This window comes from Hippoglossus hippoglossus, chromosome 2, assembly GCF_009819705.1.
Source record: "Hippoglossus hippoglossus isolate fHipHip1 chromosome 2, fHipHip1.pri, whole genome shotgun sequence".
NCBI classification, from domain to species: Eukaryota; Metazoa; Chordata; class Actinopteri; order Pleuronectiformes; family Pleuronectidae; genus Hippoglossus; species Hippoglossus hippoglossus.
This window is the reverse complement of record NC_047152.1, coordinates 5,754,302-5,775,511: the sequence shown is the minus strand read 5'-3', so window position 1 is coordinate 5,775,511 and position 21,210 is coordinate 5,754,302. Positions and strand designations below refer to the sequence as shown.

Below are 21,210 nucleotides of genomic sequence, written 5' to 3'. Positions count from 1 at the left end.
TCAGTGGGATTCTCCACGGTCCGGGCAGGGAGCACACGGCTCTGGAAAAACCACACATGGTGGGAATTATGGAATAATGCTGCATCAGGAATGTTCCCACGATGGCCAGTGGGGTCTGATGGGGGTCCCCTGTGGGGTTCATGGGTACGTGATCAAATGCCTCTTGTGTTAGTCCACATTTGGACCCGTTGCTCTTCCGTTGGATCAAAATAGTATTTTTTGATGCAGCATTTTGAACCATTTTCATTCATAGCACCACGACTCATTAGCACGGCTCGCACAAAGCAGCTCAAAGACAGAAATCAAATCACACATCTCATTCACGTCGTTTCGTTCTGTAACAGCAGTTGGGGGCGAGGGGGTCAAGCTGGCTGGCCGCAAATATGCTAATGACGGCTCCCCACAGCATTAAAGTTGGACATGGTGCCAAACTCGGGGGCAGATGTCAATTCGGTCACCGAGTTGCCTGTGTGGCACGTGGACCGAAATAATCAGGAATCACTAGAGAGTGAAGATCAGCGGAGCAGAGAGAGATTAGCAAGCTACTCAGCCACTAACTTAACCCAGTCAATAGGGGCTCGGGCTCAGTGGGAGAGCTGCAAGGGTATTAGTGAATGAGATTTGGCAAAAGCACGCACTTGCACACACACAGAGCACTATTTTGTGAGATTAGGCCTGAAGGTCTGAGCGACAGACAGGGGATTCTCCCAAAAAGATGTGTCAATCCACTACTACGACGGCTGTTCTCCTTGGATCCTCTCTGCGTTGTAGGTCACTGCAGTGACTGTCTGAACCTCCTACATTCCTTCAGTGTCCCGCATGAACCCTGATGTTAAAAAGAAGGAAAAATAACAGAGAATCCTGGCAGCATCGATCTGTACAGTAAACGCGGAACACGAGCTTGAAGCCAAGTGTTGTGAAAAAGTGCGACTTGCGGACATTGATGGAGGAAAAGTGAAGGATGACCTCAGCGTTTCCAAACCCGTTTTTATTTCACATGACATCAGCAGCAAAGAAGAACATTTTATTGGTTCTCATAAACTTGTCTCTCATGCGCTCTCATGCGCTCTCCTCCTCCTCCTCCTCCTCTCACCCTCTCACATTATCACCCTCTTCCTCACAGGTGTTCCTCCACCTCCCCCTTGACTTTTTTCTGGCAGCCAGCTCGGTCACCAGTGACATGGCGATGTGCGTCGAACCTTGTGGTTCTTGGCTCTTGGCTTGGGAGGCACTGAGCGGGCAATGTGACGAGGGCGGGCTGCTTTCCAAGCCCTCTCGTTTCCACTGCTTGAGGTTTCACCAGATGCTGCCTGGAGAGTGTAGCTACATGAGCAACTTTCATGATTATGGGTTAGATTGTAGTTAAAGATCTGAGGAGGGGGTGGGGGGGGGGGTAGGCTAAAGTGCATATTTAATGACAAAACAAGACATTTCAGAGCTAGTTTTTGCTGTATTGCTTGTTCAAAGCTTAAAATGAAAACAGAAACAGTTGGAGCTTTTAAATCACATAGGGACGAGTCTGTTTTTGCCGTCAGTGTATGTACGTGATTTAAAGGAATCCTTCTGGGGCTACAATTCAAATAGATGACAACTTAAATCCAGTGTATCCTCAGGTCTGGAATCTATTTTCCATGCATGCCAAGATATTTGTTTGTTCCAGTGATTCAGACGTATGCCACTGCTTCTGTAACCACACACACAAACACAACACCCCCCGATACAATGTGATGCCAGGAAGGAACACTGCAATCACTGCATCCCTGACGTTTTCTGATAATGTCACTATTGTTAGTGTGTACACCGGGAAGTAAATACAACTGAATCCTATGGAATGGAACTGGTTAGAGAGCCATAAACTCGTCTAAACAGGGGTCACCTGAACATTTTAGGCCAAGAGGCAGGCATTTCACAGTGGGGTGAGGGGAAACAAATTTATTTGTATCCCTGCGTGTGTGGTGTGGTTCTCCCTCAAACCATCGCTATGCTGGACTGTAAGTGTTACCAGAGACTGCAAACAAACACAAACAACCCGGCGCACACAGACACGCAATCTGCTGTTATGTTTTCATGAGAACCGACTGAACTCTGATCAGACGGGGAACCGAGAGGACACAGGAACTCCTCACGTTTATCCAAGACTACAACCATGGCCGTGATCTGCTGCCTGCAAAGGACTGGGAATTCTATTTAATTCAGTTAAAGGAGCAAAAAAGTGCACGTGAAAGCAATAACGAGAGTAAGGAAATTAATCAGCTTTCTCCTTGCATATGGAATTCCTACAAACGACAGATCATACATCACCCCCAGTCGATACTGCACATTTTCTACACCGTGGCTGCAGAAGCACAGCACCGCATGTGCATTTCCTGTGACTTAGCACTTTGTGGGCTCATAACAATATTCCCTCTAAAGCACTCCTGCCTGCCTTTAGCATTTTGTGTGCTCTCCATTATGCCTGGCCCACATCTAAAGGCTGTCCATCTTCGCAGACAGGCCGTCCCATCCATCAACCCGTCCCGTAACTTCTGCGGTGGAGCTGCAACTGTACTTTGCTGTGGACGCAGGGGAAGAAACACAATACCATAAATCACCTCCTCCGCTCCACCCTCTCCTCGCTGATATCTGATGCTACTGCAGGAATTCTGGTTGAGAATTCCCACTGGGATGAGATTCCCCCTTCCCCACCTTGGATGTTGGGATCAATTTCAGGGTGATTACTTAACTGACGGATAGGAGCACAAAAAACAGAGGAAAAGCGCCTGGAGGCATTGTGGCAGTCACAGGTGCTGATCATGCTGGACTGCATGACTACGAGCACCAACTCCACCACAGAGGTAATTCTTACAGCACCCTCCATTTCCTGATGAATTAACAAAGACCCCTGATGGCACTGAACGAAACAGACCTTCTATAATACAGTAGCAGCCATGCGATGAGTCAGCCACCTGCCACTGTCAAAGTCACACTGATTAATAGCTGCCTAAGCTGCTTAAACAAACTGTTCAGTGAAAGCAGCAGCAAACAAAAGAGACAGCTAATGAATTAATACAACAGGTTGGACATTTATCATAACAGATGAGATAAAATATAGGAAAACACGTAATGGAAGAAGTAGTTTGTAAATACAGCCTGAAAAATTGACGGGCTTATTTCTAGACCCACGTTGTTTTTTCCAAGTGCCGAATCATACACAGGGAAATCCAACATTAAAGACGGAGAAGGATCAGTTCCTCCGATGACAAGAGCCCCCATGGACCAAGATGCAATGCAGCCAGAACAAGAGGACGAAGAGTAAAGGGACAGAACTATCACTTTTTATCTATTCCGGGAGAAAAACGCTCACCGCCCACTGGCACAGATATGAAAAACTCACATGGCACGGAGATCCGATTGTAGGTCAATCATCACCGTTGGTATCTTCCGTTGTCTTTGCAAAGCGGTGTATGCCCTGTGCGCTTGAGCGAGGGCCGAGATCATGCCCTCCTTCTGCCCACTCCGATCAGCGGTGCAGGCGGAGCATAGGCGCTGCCTCGTCCATACACTGATACAGCTCAAGCGAATGATCCAGCAAAGGGGACGGATTCACCACGCCTCCACGTGGGTGTACGTGGGGTCGGTGAAAAAAAGTCTCCCTTGCAGAGGACCAGAAATCAATCACCACGAAAGAAAAGGCTGCATTATGAAGCTTTAAACAATTCATTTCCTGTAATTGAGGGCATTTGTGCAAGTTTCTAAATGTGCACGAAAAGGCCAACAGGAAGAGCAACATGCTATGTGGAAGAGGCGAGGCTTCGGAGGCCACAGACGGGCTGGTTAACCATTTGTCTTTGTTTCCAAATGGCAGGGGCAGCTGCCGCCAAAGGTCAGCAAAATGTTACCAGAACAAGGCCCTATACAAGCAGGGACCATGTGCCCGCGACAAGTGGAGGGGGGGACACACCCAGGTGGAATGACACGCAGCTACTTTCTCTCTCTCTCTCGCGTGCACGCGTGCGCGTGCACGCACACGCACACACACACACACACACACACACACACACACACACATCATGAGGCCGAGCCCTGGTGCAGCTGGTGGCCTTTATCTTCTCCAGTCCCCCGACCAGAAGTCCAAGACGCTCCTATCACTGTGGAATATCAGGTTACCCTCTCTCCCCTCCGGCGCGTCTGAAAGCTCCGTTTGAAGTGCCATCCTCCCAAACCCCTGCTCTCCACCTTTACCCACCTACACCCGCGGCAGCTGTAACACAACCTGTAAACTTACACCGACCACCATCGCCGCCCCCCACCCCACCCTCTCATCTTTTGAGCTTTTGTGCGGCACTGTCTTATGCCCACAGACAGGGGTTGGGATGGATGGGCAGAGGTCAGACATGGCAGCTCGCACAGCAGAGCCGGGAAAGCGCTGACAGACGGACGGAGCAGCACGCACACAGACACACACACAAACACCGAGAATAGCTTTCAAATCCCTCTGCGAACATACACAGTCTCTGGGGATCATTCCTCAAGTCCAAAATTTCTCTGACAACTGTTTTTCACATCTAATCAACTTACATCCCGAGGAAATCAAGCGGAAGAAAAAAATGGAAGCAGAGGAATGGAAGGAGGAAAGCAGATGGGGTTTTTCTTCTTCTTCTTCCATTCCACGTTTGGCAAAACAAGACGAGAGCGGACAAATGAGAAAACCATGTTACTGGTTATGTATTTAGAGCAGAGTCTTCTTCCAAAATATATATGGATACCCCTCCCTCGTCCCTGGGTTCTCTTTTCACTAGGAGCTGAAAAATTCTTTACATGTGCTTTTAAAAACAGGGGCAGTGAACTGACTGACACGCTCTGTTCGAACATATGTTTTAGCTCTGAGGCTAGAAATGTAATCCATGACTGAGCTGAATGCAGCGGCTTCAGGATAATGATCTCATTACACGCAGCATCATACACTGCATGTCCTTACTCTCCCTACCTTTCAAGTTGTTTACATGTTTGTGCATCATCGGCTTCACAGAGCGATGATGCTGAAAAACATCTGCTTTTGCTTCAACTACCTGTTGAAATTCAGCCACAGGCCTTAAATAAACTCAAAAACAAGCCTCTGGTGTCAAAAACAGCAAATATTTTCTTGCCCTTTTCTAAAACCAGTATGATCATTAAGGTTCTTAAAAAACAACATTCATAATGGGGACATGGCACAGGAAACCAAGCCACAGTATAACAATGCCCAAAAAGAACAAAAACAACGCATCACTGGGGTTTCCAGATGTGCTCTGGGGCATCGTACATTTACTTTCATCATCTCGTGTCAGTCGGGGGAAATCTGACTCCAAACCCTCTTGCAAAAAAACATAACAAGCTTTAAAGGCATCTGCCTGAGGGCGAAGGGGGCGACCAGAAGGCCAGTGGTTATTTTCAACCCCATTGACTGCAAGGCAAGCGAGAGGGTCGCATTGTCGCTGCGCTGTCTCGATGCCTAAAATAATGTGCTCCTCGTCTGGTGCTTTGTGGGTGCAAATCGAGCGTGGCCCGGGGGGGACACAGAGGGTCTATTATGACGCCACAGTGCGGGGAAGAAAGGACGGGACAAGTGGCTTCTTAGTGGCTTTTTTGGAGCACATTATGTTTGTTTTGCTGTATTCACCCTTCAACTGAAGAGATAGAGCTAACACTCTGGCATTGGTAGTGCAAATAAAACAAAATACACACATCCCTAATAAGACTTTGCATTGACTTCCATTCATTGTGGACAGCCTAACAAAACCTTATCCCTAATCTTAACCGTTTTCCCTCAGTACTTAACTGTCAGATGTTCTTAATCAGTTTGTTCATTTATTTTATTAATATATTGATTTATTGGTTTCCTTCTATGGTTGGATTTTGGGTGCTGCATTTTAACACCAACTCAACCTTAAACCATGACAAATTAATGCCTAACCACATCTCATCCCTAACAACAACCAGAACCTGAGAAATGTAGTTTGGCCTCATTAGGACAAGGTCTCCATGAAGTCTACTGGTCCTGAAAAGGTCAGTGTTTATGATGGAAAAGGTCCTTGAGAGGCAACAAAAACGAGAACGCACACCCTAGGGTTGCACAGCTACTCTTCATTGACAGCTTAACCAAATCCTTATCCGTAAACTTATCCATGACCAATTCATGCCTAACCCTAACCTTCACCTCATCATCATTTACATCTGAATTTTAAATGTAACCAGAACCTCAGACATTTACCTCATATGAAGGAGATTTTGGACTCCACTTAGTCTGCTGGTCCTGAAAAGGTCAGTGTTTATGATGGAAAAGGTCCTCGAGAGGCAACAAAAACCAGTATGTGCACACACAGGTTTGCACAGCAACACTAATTAGGACTTTGCGTTGAGCTTCATTCGTTGACAGCCCAACCAAAACCTTATCCAGGAACCTATCCATGACCCATTCACATACAACCTTAACAAGCTCAGAAATTAAGTTTTGCCTCATCTGGACTGGACGTTGGTCCACATGAGGTCTATGTTTAAAGGGATAGTTCACCAAACATTTCATCAGGGTGCACTAACCCTTTAGCTGAAAAAAAAACCAACACACACACACAGTTGATGTTCACTGGGTGAGGACCTGGGCCCATGTGGGAAACAGCCAGACAGTGGCATGGTGTGCAGCTCCTCTGCTAAATGACCTTTCAACCCCACGGTCAATGGAGGGGTCATCATCCAGCCTGTGTTACTGTCTGGGGGGACGACACTTCATCTGAGCTCCCTCCACTCATTTACAATGATTTGAATGTAAACACAACATGTTTGAGCAGTGACTTTCCCACCAGACTGCACCGAGGAGGTGTTTTCAACCCAGAAAAGCTAAAAAACACTGCAGAGCTAGCTCGACTAGCATGAGGTGGGTGTTAGCATTGGACTGGCGATGGCCACTGGTCAGACTGGATGCTGCCGGCGTCATCGTCCAACAAAGGGGATTCGAACCCCGCTGCGAAGGAAGGGAAGGCAGCGCATGACGAGCTCAACCCGAACCCCCCTCACAGAGATGAGCATTTATCTTACATACGAATAAAGGCGTTAAAAAAGAAAAGAGGGTGTTTCCTGTGAGATGTATAAACACAACCGCGACAAAACCATCGGCCATTACCCGGAGGCTGCTGCCGCTGCACGGGGTGGAGGCTGCGTCCATCCCTGGAGCTGGAGGCAGAGGAGGGGAGTGGAGAGAGACCTCCACCCGGACCCAGGTCGGGTCTTTTGGGGGGTGGGGGGGCAAATACACCACAACAATGGGCTCACGTTCAAATGTAAAGCCCCCCTCCCCTCCCTCCCCTCCCCAAAAGAAAAGGGCTTGTTCAATGGCCGCATAGATGGGGGGGCATGCAAACACCCCCCACCTCAATACACCCACACACCCCACATTTAGCCAGTTAGTGGCCACAAACATCCACTTTCCCCCGGGTACAGAAATCAAAGATGGGTGGGCTGCCCCGTCGTTAGCATCCTAAACTTGCAACCCCCCTCCCTCCCTCCCTCCCTTCCATTGTGGGACTAACACATGATTACCTCGACATTTATATGTGTTGACATTTTAAGCACGAGTGTGAAATTAGTGTGGAAAAGACAAATAAAAGGTGTGAGAGAAAGAAAACGGGAAAACGTACTCACAGGGAAAAATGAGTCCACAAAGAAGAGGCTGCGTTTTCCAACGGGAGCGAAATCTCCCTCCAGCCCTCGGGGGTTTAAGGGAGAATAGCGGAGACGTCCCGGGCTTTTAAGTGCGTTTTATCAGTTGTGATAAAGACGCCGGGGTTGGTTTTAGAAGCAGACCGTTGTCTTCACGTCTTCATGTCTTCACACGCTGCCTCGTCCCGTCGCCGTGTCCCATTCTTCCCTCCCGGAGCCGAGCAGCAGACACGCTGAGGAGCTCCGTCGTTTCCTGTCCAGCCCAGAGGAGCCGCCGCTGCCTTCACGGCCCGTGGGAAAGAACGACACTCCTCCAGGGTTGATCACACATTTTAATTTTTAAAAGCATTTTTAGTTTGATTAGCTGGAGGAGAAAATAAAATCACACACGATAAAAAGAGAATCCTTTGTTAGTCACATTTACTGCCTCTGTTTATCTTTACTTGATTTTATAGATTTTTTCTAATTCTTGCAGCATCCAGCAGCTATTCCCTCTATAATAATAATAATCATCATCATAAGAAGAGGAAAAAGAGGAGGAAGAAGAGGTAGAGGAAGATACAAATAAATAAAATTATATCGATAAAATGTTCCTGTCAGTCGATATCGATATTGAGCACTAAAAATGTCCCATTATTGTTATTTGATTATTTAAATACTTATATTTGCTCCTAGGTGAAGGTTCTGGTTTTAAACTCTTTATTATGAGCAAAGAAACATTTTAGAAATCTGAGGTAGATTAATCATGTAAACCTTTAATATATAGTTAAATTATAAAAGAATTAAACCTCCTCACTGTGCTTTCACAAAGCAAAAGCCTTATATTGATGTATATTGATGATTTTTTGTATTGCCCATCCCTAATCATTATTACTATCATTCCTTTAAGAATAACATTTTTAAAATATAATTTTTTTAAAGATGGGTTATCGCAGACCGTCCCCTAAAGACACCACCGCCAGACAAAAGGGACATGTACCAGATTAAGAGATTATTGCGTGTTATCCATATGGACACATGGCATTACGAAGCCGACAATCCCCTTCATCAGACAACATTTTTTTGGGAATGCTATAATCCCCACTTCACAATGAATCTGTCACCATGTGTTGCCACACAAAGTTCATATTTGTATGGCCTCTAATCCCTGCTCTTAGTCTGTAAATCCTGCACAAAACTAGAAATAGTAAGAATCATAGAGAAGAATACTTTTAGATTTCTTGCTTTTATAGCAATTTAGCAACAGACTGATCAAAATACAATGATTTGTTGCCATCTAGTGGACCAAGACACACATTGCACTTTCTTCTCAAAGCCATAGTGTAGATACTTCTATGTGCTTTTAAAAAAAAGATAATGATGCCTAACTGATTGACTCATATTCAGAGTGTTGAGACCGTTTCTCGTTCACTTCTCTAAAACTGTTTTAGTGACGTGATGATGACACTTTTGGCCGCCACGCAAATGTCACTTGAAACCAGTTTGATATCTGTTTGGCACTCGTCACTCGCTGTGTTCAGTATACTTTGCTCGGTTGCATTGGAACACCGGGTCATCGCACTTCTGGTCACACACACTGGGACAGCAACGTTCAACTCCTCCCAAGGCTACTCAGCAGTAAATACACATATTCACAGTGACAGATTACGACCAGGTTCTGCCTCTTACATGCAAAAGTGTTTTTAAATTATAGTTCATGCATTCACAGGAAACCAGGAGTTTTAAAATGTTGTTTAAAATAGGTTTATAATAGGTTAATAAAATCAACTACAGAAAGGCCTTTATGTGCATTGCAAAAACACAAATTCACAATGATTCCAAGTTGTTTTACTGCACAAATCTGCTTAATAACTACTATTACCATTGTGCATTAGTTGCAATTATAAAGCGCATGAGATTTTACCCCAACTTACAAAAAACGGCCTTGAATCACATGCACAGCAATAGGAACAGAACTATCAATGGGCTTGTGGTGTAAATCAGTGCTTCGCAAAGGTTGCAACATGCAAGACATTCTTTAGCCACAATTGTTACCAAAACGGAAAGAAATTGTACTTAAATATAAAATAAAACTATGCAAATAACAAAATATGTTGGTATACTTCTGATTTTCATCCGCACATGACCCATAAGGTGATTATGGCAAACTAGTGACAGCATCAGCAACACAGTGCAGTAATTTTGGGGATCAGGCGGAAAAAAGTTTGGGATCCCCTGGTGGTAAATGAACATATGATCATAATCTCACATTATAAGGTCACACTGGGAGAGAACGGAAACTTCATAAGAGGAGGTGTTTTCTCAAACAGGATGTTTTCCCTCAAGAGTGTGTGAGGGTTCAGTCGATGTTTTACCATCAGTGGGACGCATGCACGGCTCGTGTAGCTTGCTGTTGGATGATCTTCAGGTTTTAATGTGATGAGGGGAAAAGCCTTGTGGGACATTATTCTTCTGTTGGAGGCAAGTTCACACTCACGCTGCGAGAGATGAGGACGAGCGTTGGCTGGACGTTCCTGATGCTGCTGGGCTGCAGGTTATCATGTGCCACTCATGTGTCTCCGAACACATGCCCCTGCAATGGTAAGTTTTTACATTATGGCACAGGTAGTTTATCGAAACGAGAGAATTTCCTGTGCATGCGTGGGACAGTTTGGTTTTGTTTGTGAACACTGTGGTGAGCATTCCTCAGTCTCTGCACAGTGAACAGGCAGATTAGTCTATTTTGAAGTTGCAGAAGTGGTATTTTTTTACTTTAACTGCTATTCAGTTAAGTTTAAACACATACAACAGGAACAGTCAGAGCTGAAAGTACCTCTGTTTCTCTATAGCTTACAATGAACATATCCTCATGTCTAACCAGTTCACCAGTAGTTAAAATGGCTGAATAAATCAACAGAGGTCAACAGAGGAATATCAAATAACCCTTTGCCTTCGTTTCAACACTAAAACACACATTACATTACATTACATTTAGCTGACGCTTTTATCCAAAGCGACTTACAATAAGTCAATAACACACAAAACCAGGAACTGCCTCACCTAAACCACAACCTTCTGAGTCATATGCCACTCAAATGGCAGATTTCTGTTTTCCATGTGAATGTGTGAAAGTGAGGCTGGTTAACAGAGGTGCACTAAACGTGATCAGACCGTTGTCTAATATATTCCATGTGGGTTGCTGTGAAATGACGAGTTTTAAAGCCTGAATTTCAGTTCTGGGGAATTAAATTCAAGTAAATTCATCAGTAGATGCAGCAGTCAGAAGCCATTTTCTTTGAAAAGTTGTTTGGCCCTAGGTTTTATCCTGACTCTGTTTACAGCAACAGCAAACACAACGCTGCATTATACTGTGGAAAAATGTCTTAAACTGACACATCGCATATTTATATTTTTCCTCTCCAGTGCGGCTGAAGGCTGTCTGCGTACCCGGCAGAGAAAACGTGTCTGTGACGTGCCCAAACGTGACTGCAGACGAAATTATATTCAAACTTTTCAAGGAGCATGAACTGATTTCCAACGTCACATGCACCCGTGAAAACAACACGCTGAAATGCACGTCGCTCTACACCAGGGTTGGCGTGGAAGTGGAGAACATACGGCAGAAATCCATGGATTTCGTTCTCACCAGAGTGACTGAGAGCAGCTATGGTACCTACAGATGTGAGAGCCTCGTTATGTTCCCTCCTCCCCTGAAAACAGTACACAGTGCTGGGATGATCCTTGTAGAAGGTAAATATAGATACGTTTTGATGGAAAGTGCATGTTTATACATTGGTGTGCACACTATAACGGTACACTGGATATTTCCTGGAAATGCTTTCTTCCAGGACACCCCTGCAGGTTCAAGAAAGACACCAGTAAAGACAGCAGTCACTGTGATGATAATCCAAGCCGAGGATTTGACTGGATTTGGATTCCGATGGTTGCACTTCTAAGCATCTACAGCGGAACTGTCACCGTCATTGCCATCGTCATCTGGGTATGATATTCCTCTGACACTGAGGAGTTTGAAATATAAAATATATACCAAGAAGTACATACAATTAATTTATACACTGGGTAATGTTCCCGAAGAGCTGTCCGATCAAAACTGTGAAATTGAAAGAAAAAATCAAAGTAAAGAGAATAGAAATAAATAGAGATGTGGGAGTATTCAAAATGAGCCGGAGCTGCTCCCCTGAGCCGGAAATGCAGTCTGTGGAATATTTGGTTCTTACTAGTACAACATTGAGATGTGTCATGAATGTTTTCTTCATGTGTCTTCCAGGTCAGGATGAGAAACGAAGCTTCCCAGAGTGATTACATGAACACCAAACCCAGAGGAATGAGGGACGGCAGGAAGAAAAGAGGGATTCAGAAACCAATACCACGACACTTCTGATCTCACACACGTCCTCTGACCATTTTCACAACTATGCCCACTACTTATGTATAAAAAGAAGGGACGTCCTTGTAGCTTGTTTGGAAAAGAACATTATTGTGATGGGGTTTTCTTTAAGAGTAAATCACGCTTGTCGTGTCTACACAGCAAAAAGCAGCAGTTCCCTTTGCAGCTGTAGCTGTAAAAAAAAACAATAAATTAACTGTTTTGGTTTCGCTTGCTTCCTGTGCCGTGTCCTCATTGTCTCTGCCTGTTTCTCACACTCTCTCTCTCACACACACACACACACACACACACACACCACCAACACCCCCCCCCCCCCCCCCCTCCCCTAGTTGTAACCCCCATCTCTGTGGTCAAAGCAGACGGCGGTGAGTAAATGAGGGGATTTAAACCGCAAGCGGCTCATTCAGCTCGTAAATCTGAGTGCATCAGAGACCATTACTTCCAAATAAAAAACACCAGGGGGCCTCTAAAAGCTACGGTGTCAAAAAACATAAATTACCATCAACCTGACACTTTTTCCATGCTCTTATATCTGTGAAAACAGTAACAGTAGACCGTGTTTTCTCAGAGTCAACGTCACTGAGGTTGATGAGAATCAGATAAATGACGACGAGAGGCGAACACATCAAAGAACAACAATCTGCACCACTTCCTGTCTTCCTCCACTTACTACCACCCCCCTTCTCGTACTTTCTGCAAACGTGGTGGCATCAAAGGGACTTTACCTTTACCTTGCTCACCTTGCAGTTTCTGTGCAGCTACTGCAAGCGCACACAGGTTTTTTTTCGGTTTCGTTCAGCCGCATTGGTTTTACTCATCTGCTCAGCAAGATTGACGTGTTGTTTCTGTCGAATTTTTTAGCCGTATTGTAAGAAAAGAACATTTCCTTCCCCCACAGTCACTCCTCCAATTAAGCCGGAGGAATATTCAATAGATCTGTTGCCTTCATCAGGAGGTGTTTTTCTTTTTTTTTTTTTTAAATCAGTGGTTCTCAACTTTTCAGAGTTCCAACCTAACATTATATCCCCTTATAATCAGGATAGTCAGCTCAGTGGATGGGTTTGGACTTTTGGGGCACAGCTCCTGTCTGATAAGATGGGAAAGCTGAGATGAGTTTGTCTGCACCGTCGTCAGCCACGCCATCATTTGTAACTCTAAACTCTAAAACCCCTTCTTATCACTGGTACTGACAATTTAATGGTAAAAACAAATCCCAGTCTAAAATAATTCATTTTATTTTGAATTTATGGATGAAGCACATGATTAAAATGAAAACTAACAATTTAGTAGCACTTAAAATGGCACTTACTTATAGCACTTTGTAGTTTTGCTTTTTCGAAGAAATTGTACTTTCTCTATTCTTGTTGTTCTGGGTTTGTACCCTCATGGTTGAATGCACTTATTGTACGTCGCTTTGGATAAAAGCGTCAGCTAAATGAAATGTAATGTAATTAAATTGAAATTCAAGCAGTTTTTGTCTTGCTTTAGGAATACAAACAGTCCTTTTTTCAGTATTTTCAGATCAAGTTTTCCAGAGACCACGTACATTTTATACACTTCATTAATTTATTTTCTTGTTTACAAAGCAATAAGATGTAAATTTATGATGGTTGCATCCATTTAACACCGACATCTGTCTTCAGGATTGTAGTTGCTCCATTTGCGGTTGTGTGTCTGACCTGTGGTGTTCTGGATAAATCTGTTCCCTGAGGAACTCCGTCCTCTTTTCCTCAGACACAGACTGCAGCTCATGCTCCAATACCTGGATTTTGGTAAAACAATATAAATCTTGTTATCACTGAGATGCAGTCAACACACTGACATTGCAGAAATCCACAGCAATGTTTGTGGTTACAAAAATTTGCAACTGTAATTCTTACTTCCCTCCAGATATGAGGATTCTGTAATTCCTAAAATTAGCCAAAATCAAACTGTGATAATTTCATAGTCTCACCAGAACAGGGTTATATCCCAAGATCTTCAGATGGCGAAGCTTTATCGCCAGGGAACCACGAGGATTGGAGGTACTGTAGCAAAAAACTGACTTTGGTGCGTAAATGACAGCAAACCTAGGAGAAGAAGAAAAAGGGTTTATCAGCTTTTAAAAAGGCTCAACATTTTAATTTAGGAACAGGCAAGACAGGATGAAACTGAAAGAGCAGGTGTAGATGTAGTACAAGTTAATAATAATACAATAGTTAAAAACAGTGTACATGTAAAACACAATTCAGTGCCATGGTGAGCTCTTTACATTTTCTTTTTTGTTGCATATCCAGTTAACTCCATGCGTCACAGCCTGATATTATCAGAACAAAACCTCCACACATCCTCTTTGTAAGTGCAATGGAACAAAACACTGCAGAGATTTGCTGATGATTGCGTTTGTTCATTTCTGACATCGGAGCGGATTTCTTACCTCTGCCTGCTCTCTGGTGGAGACAACGCTTCTCCTTCACTAATGCCTTCAGGCACCGAGGTTTGGTTTGACAGAGGTTTGGTTATCACGGCATCTGAGATACAAAACACACACATTACACATTTTGTAATGAAAATCACTGCGTAGTGGAAGTTACAGAGCAAAATGACATCACCAAACAAAAAATGGATTCACTGCATCACGAAGATCCTCTTTACCTATGAGGTAGAAGTTCTCCACCATCACTGCCTCCTGCAGCATCGTGTCAGCCTGGTCCTCCAACACACTCTGCAAACATTGCGAGAGCCACTGGTTGACTGACGGACTGCAGGGGGTGGGGTCTCCCAGTAAGGATGGCGGGACAGTCAGGGGATGAGGGAGAGGGGGACGGTCGAGACGGAGGCACAGGTCTATTGTCTGAAACATTCTATTCTGGCTCGGGAGAATTTTCAACGCTGGGGAGAAATAGAAGAAGTTGAAATGGATGAAATTAAACAATTCAAATGAAAAGGAAATGAATTTTGCTTTTCCTGAATGCTGAAAATGAAATACTTTGCTAAATGACGCCAGTAATATTGATGTTTAAAAGGTTGAAATCAGTTGAGGTATGTGGGAGTAGTTAGAAACTGAAAAATGTACAGAAGAAGAACCATGAATAGGATGAGACCAAGAAAACTATAGTGTTGACTCAGCATCCCCACAATAAACTGTGCATGCGTGTGTTCAGTGTCTCACGTGTAGTGTTGAACTGCTCCATCGTGCTATTCTGCAGGAGCTGCTCCAGAGGTGCCGAGGGGAAGTGGCCCAGTAGACACAGATGGAAAACAGCCTTTAAAAGCCCAAACCCAGACATCTTGGGCAGATAGGACTCCAGGACCTGAGTGAGACCATCCAGGAACCTGGAGCAGCAAAATGAAACCCAACATACACATTAAACCATGTATAAAGTATTATAGGATTGTTCATCTGCTACTTTAAACCACAGTGTTCAACTGAGACCAGATACTGTAGAAAATTGCTTTCTGTTGCCTTTTCTGTAAATTAATTGATTTCACTAAAGACAAAATTCACTTCATAATTCCCCAATAACTATTAGGACTAATCCTATCTTTTAAATTGAAAATAATTAATTCAGTACTACTTGGCTTTATTAATGTGGTAAATGACACATAGTCAAATAAAATTTGAAAGTTGGAGACATGCGAGTGACCTACTGTTGTCTGTGCTGCTGCAGATCGTAGTTAAGAGACGAGTACACCTTCAGGACACAGAGAAGGTCTTTGAGTGTCAGGTCATCTGGGCGGGCGATCACCTTCTCAACAAATGCGTCCATTAAGGATGCAGGAGAGAAGGCGAGGTTCTCAAACACGGAGAGGAAGAGGAGCATCTGGTTAGACAGGAGAGAAGTACAAAGAGTAACGGTGAAAAACAGTACAGCAAAGACACAGAAACAGGCAATTGGCATACACAGCTCCAAATCTAGAGTTGTCTTTAGATGTTTGTTTATAAAATACACTACAGAGGACAAACCCCATATTTAACATTTAACAAAAAGGGATTAGGAGACAGCTGTGTGTTTCAGCACCTGTTTGTTGGTCCATATGTCAATCGTGGAGGTGACATAGTCGGAAATGGCAGTGAGCAGGTCCAAGTTTCTGTACTGCAGCTCCCGACAGGAGTGCAGCACAGCGAACAATCGGTTGAAGGGGACTCCGTGGATGTTTTCTACGAGAGAGGACAGATGTGGAAAGCGGGAAAGCACCGTGGTAAGACTTTAACATAGACGTCCAAAGATAATAGTCCCAATATTCAAATTATTCTCTTCTAACAATTCTGCAAACCATGACAAGGTGGTTTCCAACTTTGTAACCATAGTAACCAAAGCATTTAATAATTTTCTCCTGTGGAATATTTTTTTACCTATGATCTTCTTACTACAGATGTCCAGCAGTGGTTTGGAGTAGAAGCCCATTGTGGCCATTGTAGAGATCATGTGCTGGGTGTTGGGAAGGCTGAACTGGTCTGACATTGATAAAGCCTTTCTCTGTAAAAAAAACAAAACAAATATCAAAATGGAATAGAGTCAGATACAGGTTAAAATATATACAGCTGAGTTAGATGGAAAACTGTTAGAATCACACTGACAGGCGGATGAGCACCTAATATGGTCAAAAACAAGACTCTTGATCAGACCTCTAGTTTCCGTTTGAGGTTCAGCGGGGCATCCTTCCCCAGCATGCGCATCATGGTCTGCAGGGACATGACATGCTGGATTCTGGGAAGACGAGCCTCGACCACCAGCCTAGGATATAGCCACAATAAAGAATGTGAATTAATCTGAAAAATAAATCTATTCTTATTTAGAACAAGGAAATTAAGTTTTGTTTGATAATGTTTGGATATCCCAGAGGCTGGAAGGTTTGTATTTTATGAAGGAACTCTTGCATCTTGTATTTGACTAGCTGTACCTCATGCCCTCCTTCAGTGCACCGACATTGGCGCTGCTCTCCATGTGTTCCAGACAGGAAGCCAAGATGGACAGACTCTTCTCATCAAAATCATTCAGTTTCTCCTGTAAGTGGACAAGAAAACACATATTGATGAACAACAACAATACAAAAATATTCCAAGTAGGAAAACATCTTTGCTTGCTGGACTGCTCACCTGACAGACTCGGAGAAACGTCTGGACCACACGGCTGCTTTGAGGCACACCCAGATTGACCATGCTCAGGAGAGTATACGCCACATCTTCACCGCGCATGAGCCCCACCTCCTTCAAGGCCATTTGCAGCAGCTTGTCAAATTCGGGATGCTCGAACATCAGCTGCAGCTCGCAGCGCCGCTGCTCGTCGGTCATCTTCTTGGTGGAGGTCCACATGTGGGTCAGGCAGCTGCTGACCTGTCGAACCGTGGGCGCGTACTGACAGGTGAGGTCCAACACGTCTGACGGGGAGCCACAGCGCTGCAGGTGGCCAAAGAAAGGGGACTTCGTCGGTTTCTGTCCCGAGGCGGTCACCACAGACTGGCTTTTATCAGATAGTGAAGAATCAGCCGGTGGAGAAGAGGAGACCGGCTTCTTCACCTCCGAACCCTCAGTGTGGGCAGCCCCCCGTGAATAAAACCTCGCTGACCTGACAGAACTCATGTGCAGGCACGTCTGGCTCTGCCTCGGGCCCCAGATGTGAGCTGTGTCTCTGGGTGATGCTGTCGCTAGGAGACCGCGCTGCATCACCTGAGATGTGCGGCTGCAGAAGCGGAGGGACCACCTCAGCACCTCCTCGGTCACCCACACAGACATTGTCCTCTGATGACTTAGGGGCCAATGAAAGGGTGAAAATCCAAGTTGATTTCAGGAATCCTGTCCGGATGAAGAAGCTACTATCCAACGTGCGTAGAGGCTGTGAAATTTAGGTTAAATAAACACAACTATCCCTCATTTAGCATCAATAACTCCCTAGCAGTTACAGTCTGTTATATTATATAATAAATACGTACGAATAGAGTAAAACAAAGTGCTGTGACCGAGCTGCCAACAAGGTCAACAGCCTCCTTCCTCCGGGTTATCAAAAAGTGGCTAATCACGTTAGCATAGGTTAGCTAAACGATGCCTCCTACCTTGTGAGTCTTAGCGTACAAATAACTGGTAATAATAACTTCACATTTGATCATTAAAGTCCTTTAGCGAAGAAAAAAGCAGCAACATCAGTGAGCGACCATCTTCACAACACGCTTGTTCCTGTGTGCGCCGCCATATTTGGTCCCTCTGTAAACTTAGTACGCCTCTAACACTGCCAAACTAAAAATAAAAGAAATAGCTATTGTTTTTTAATGTTAAACACTTGACATATACGATTTATATTTGTTTGTATTAATTCAATATTTAAAAATTGTTAAATAGCAGGCCTTTGTGTATTTAGATGTATTTATTGTTGATGTTTTTTGTGGCGTTTCCGACACGGACTCAAATAAGCGCAGCACCCGCCGTTTCCTAGCAACCAACGCCGCGGCTGTTTTTCACCATCCTATGTAGAATATAAGGCAAGGATACAACTTTACATCTTCCTTTGGTTTATCACAGTTTACCTCCAAACCGTGTGGCATCAAAGGCAGCTACCAAACCATGTGGCATCAAAGGCAGCTACCTTTACATATCAGTGGCAGGTTTTGTTGACACCGGAAGTGCCTCGCTGCCACGATTTGAGTTCGCCCTTACTGGGGAAGAATGGCTAAATTCGTGCTTGCTGGTAAAGTTGGATGTTGACATTTTAGCATTTAACTGTGTATGAAACCATCGCGTTTCTTATTCTTATAATTTAATATCTCCAGGTCAAACGGACTGTCCTTATTATGCCAAAGCGGAACTTTTAGCGGACGCTCTGCATCGATGTCTGCCGAACTTCAGTATCCATAAGATCTCCATCCTCCCAGATGACTGGAAGGTATTATTATTATTAGCTGTAGTAGTAGTGGCAGTAGTTGTAGTAGTAGTAGTAGTAGTAGTAGCAGCAGTAGTAATAGTAGTAGTAGTAGTAGTATAACCTCTGTCTGTCTCTGGTAGGAATGGCTGGATGCCACTTGCAAAACAAATAACTGGAAACACGAGGATTCCCCTATGGTTTGGAGGGAGCTGGTGGAGCAAGGGGGAAAAGGGATGCTCCTAGGGGGCTTCAGTGACTTCGTTCAGCACTGTCAGGTAAAAAGAAGTAATGTCACCTCTAAAATCAGACAATCCAGACACGCAAAGTTCTTCAATCAGTCTTTAATCGTGTAGGAATACTACAACATCACATCTGACATGACCATGGATACGATGCTGAGTATTGCAGCAGAGAATCTGGAGGCCAAGATGATCCTCATGGAGGAGGAGAAGCACCGCCTCAGCCTCATCAAACCTCTTCACCTGTGGATCTGCAGGTGGGTTAGTTGGATAAATCCATTTTGCTCCACTTCACTTGTTTTCTCAGTTGACAGATTGGGTGTAAAAATGTCTCTCCAGTGCTCTCAGCCCAACCAGCCACTTCCTGATCCCCAACTTGCTCTCTGCTGAGGTGTTCCCCCTTGTTTCTGTAATCAGCCTTCACCTCCTGGACCTGGAGGGTGACGAGGAGGGCCTGCAGGCGCTGAAGATTGCGGTGGAGGACCTGGCAATCCCTATGCTCCATCAGGTGCAGTACTTATACTTTTTCTTTCATTAAATCCCAAGGAAAACAAAGCCACTCAAACATATTTATTCACAGGTGAGCGTTCACACAGATCTGGAGCAAGCCTTCCAAGGAGCGGATGTCATCCTCCTCCTGGATGAGAGCTGGTCTGATGAGAGCTGCTCTGATGAGAGCTGGTCTTATGACAGCGATGCAGTGAATGCCGATGAGCAGGAAAAGAAAGAGAAGAGGATAAATGAAATCTCTGAAATCTACAACGAGTACGGACGACTGATCGACACAAGGGCAAACGAGGAGGTGAAGGTTATCGTGTCCGGTGACTCATTTGTCAACCTGAGATGCTCTATCCTTTTGGACAATGCTTGCTCTATTGAGAGCCACCGATTTGTCGCCATGGCAACCCACCTGGAAAATGAAGCAAGGTCTCTACTGTCAAAGAAGCTGAAAGTTATGGCGTCAGGTAGCTCATTTAAATGACCGACTTCTGTCGCATTCTAGCACGAGCACGTTTCACGCAAGACAAAATAATTCTGCCCTTTTCTTCTTCTCTAGATATCACAGATGTCTACGTGTGGGGAAATATCAGTGGTAGTTTCTATATTGACCTGCAGAGGACAACGGTTTACAACTTCGATGGGGCAATTATAGGACCAGCTTTCTTTTCCCAGCCCATCCTGAAGATCTTCCATGACAGGTTTGTTACATTAATAACTTTCATTATTTTAAGCATTAATAAAAGGTTATTTGAGATCATCTTACACTAGGTGAAAGATGTTACCTTGTATTAACTTGCACTTCGGCAGGCTAAAACAGAATATGATAAGATCAAGCACAGGTCTACTATCACATTACAATACTGCTTACCAAACCTGACCCTGCTGTGACATATATCTGTGCCATTGTTTGTGCTGGGAGATGCCAAAAAGCCAATAATCTCCGTCTCCCCTCCAGAAAATGGTTGGAGACAAACTTTCAAGACTTGGTTCGATGTCAGCGTGCAGCTGTGGCTGCAAAGACCTGCCAGGCATCTGCCATGTCCAACGCCAATGGGGTCCTCACAATCTTGAGGGCTTGAACGGCGAGTGCAGTCCCAGATAGAGTCTTCTCTCTGGGTGTACTATGTCCAGGTAGAAACACTCGTCCTGACGGGCAAACGCCCATTCCATATTAACCTCTATTACTGACAAGCCAGAGTTTAAAGGGGATTGTTTTTGGCTACTCGCAGGCTGCTTCAATCTCCCAGATGGCATCGTCCTCTCAGTTCCAGTTACCTTCACAGATGATAAATGGTCCCTGTTTAATGTGCCTGTTGGTTACGAGCTGAACGAGAGACTTCAGGTTTCTGCGAGTGAACTTCTGCAGGTTTGTGAAGCTCCAGAAATACTTTCACAGCGACAATATGTTGTTTCTAATTTGCTGAAAGTCAATTTTTCTTTTCCAGGAAAGAGAACTTGGATCAGAAGATTTTGATGAGCAGGACATCTGAGAGACATTAAAACAGATGAAAAACACAGGTTTTACATAGGATGTAGAAATTCCAGCACCACATCTTATGTTTGTTTCAGTTTGTTC

The 21,210-nt window shown here is 44.3% G+C and overlaps 3 protein-coding genes across 4 annotated transcripts; 2 read left to right on the top strand and 1 right to left on the bottom strand.

Annotated features, from left to right (window-relative positions):
- The first annotated feature begins 10,011 nt into the window (after positions 1 to 10,011).
- On the top strand, positions 10,012 to 12,229 carry si:dkey-1h24.6. The gene is made up of 4 exons (XM_034612282.1): positions 10,012 to 10,251; positions 11,074 to 11,400; positions 11,499 to 11,650; positions 11,939 to 12,229. Exons 1-4 carry the CDS (start codon positions 10,158 to 10,160, stop codon positions 12,050 to 12,052), a joined length of 687 nt encoding a protein of 228 aa, XP_034468173.1. The 5' UTR covers positions 10,012 to 10,157; the 3' UTR covers positions 12,053 to 12,229.
- Positions 12,230 to 13,605: 1,376 nt separating this feature from the next.
- Positions 13,606 to 18,226, bottom strand: fastkd2 (FAST kinase domains 2). Of its 2 annotated transcripts, XM_034612199.1 has the most exons (12): positions 17,972 to 18,226; positions 17,139 to 17,854; positions 16,943 to 17,046; positions 16,668 to 16,776; positions 16,395 to 16,518; positions 16,060 to 16,199; positions 15,689 to 15,861; positions 15,210 to 15,373; positions 14,693 to 14,929; positions 14,475 to 14,568; positions 14,013 to 14,127; positions 13,606 to 13,820 (listed from the first exon to the last, which is right to left on the bottom strand). In XM_034612199.1, the coding sequence occupies exons 2-12, from the start codon at positions 17,772 to 17,774 to the stop codon at positions 13,698 to 13,700; spliced, it is 2,019 nt and encodes a 672-aa protein (XP_034468090.1). In that variant the 5' UTR covers positions 17,775 to 17,854; positions 17,972 to 18,226; the 3' UTR covers positions 13,606 to 13,697. The 2 variants fall into 2 exon arrangements, with proteins under 2 accessions (XP_034468090.1, XP_034468081.1); XM_034612190.1 differs by having other exon boundaries at positions 17,139 to 18,226.
- A 136-nt stretch (positions 18,227 to 18,362) lies between these two features.
- mdh1b (malate dehydrogenase 1B, NAD (soluble)) lies at positions 18,363 to 21,179 on the top strand. Its single transcript, XM_034612264.1, has 10 exons — positions 18,363 to 18,720; positions 18,803 to 18,915; positions 19,035 to 19,169; positions 19,248 to 19,390; positions 19,473 to 19,641; positions 19,714 to 20,098; positions 20,191 to 20,332; positions 20,590 to 20,765; positions 20,864 to 21,000; positions 21,080 to 21,179. The coding sequence occupies exons 1-8, from the start codon at positions 18,699 to 18,701 to the stop codon at positions 20,711 to 20,713; spliced, it is 1,233 nt and encodes a 410-aa protein (XP_034468155.1). The 5' UTR covers positions 18,363 to 18,698; the 3' UTR covers positions 20,714 to 20,765; positions 20,864 to 21,000; positions 21,080 to 21,179.
- The last annotated feature ends 31 nt before the right edge of the window (positions 21,180 to 21,210 follow it).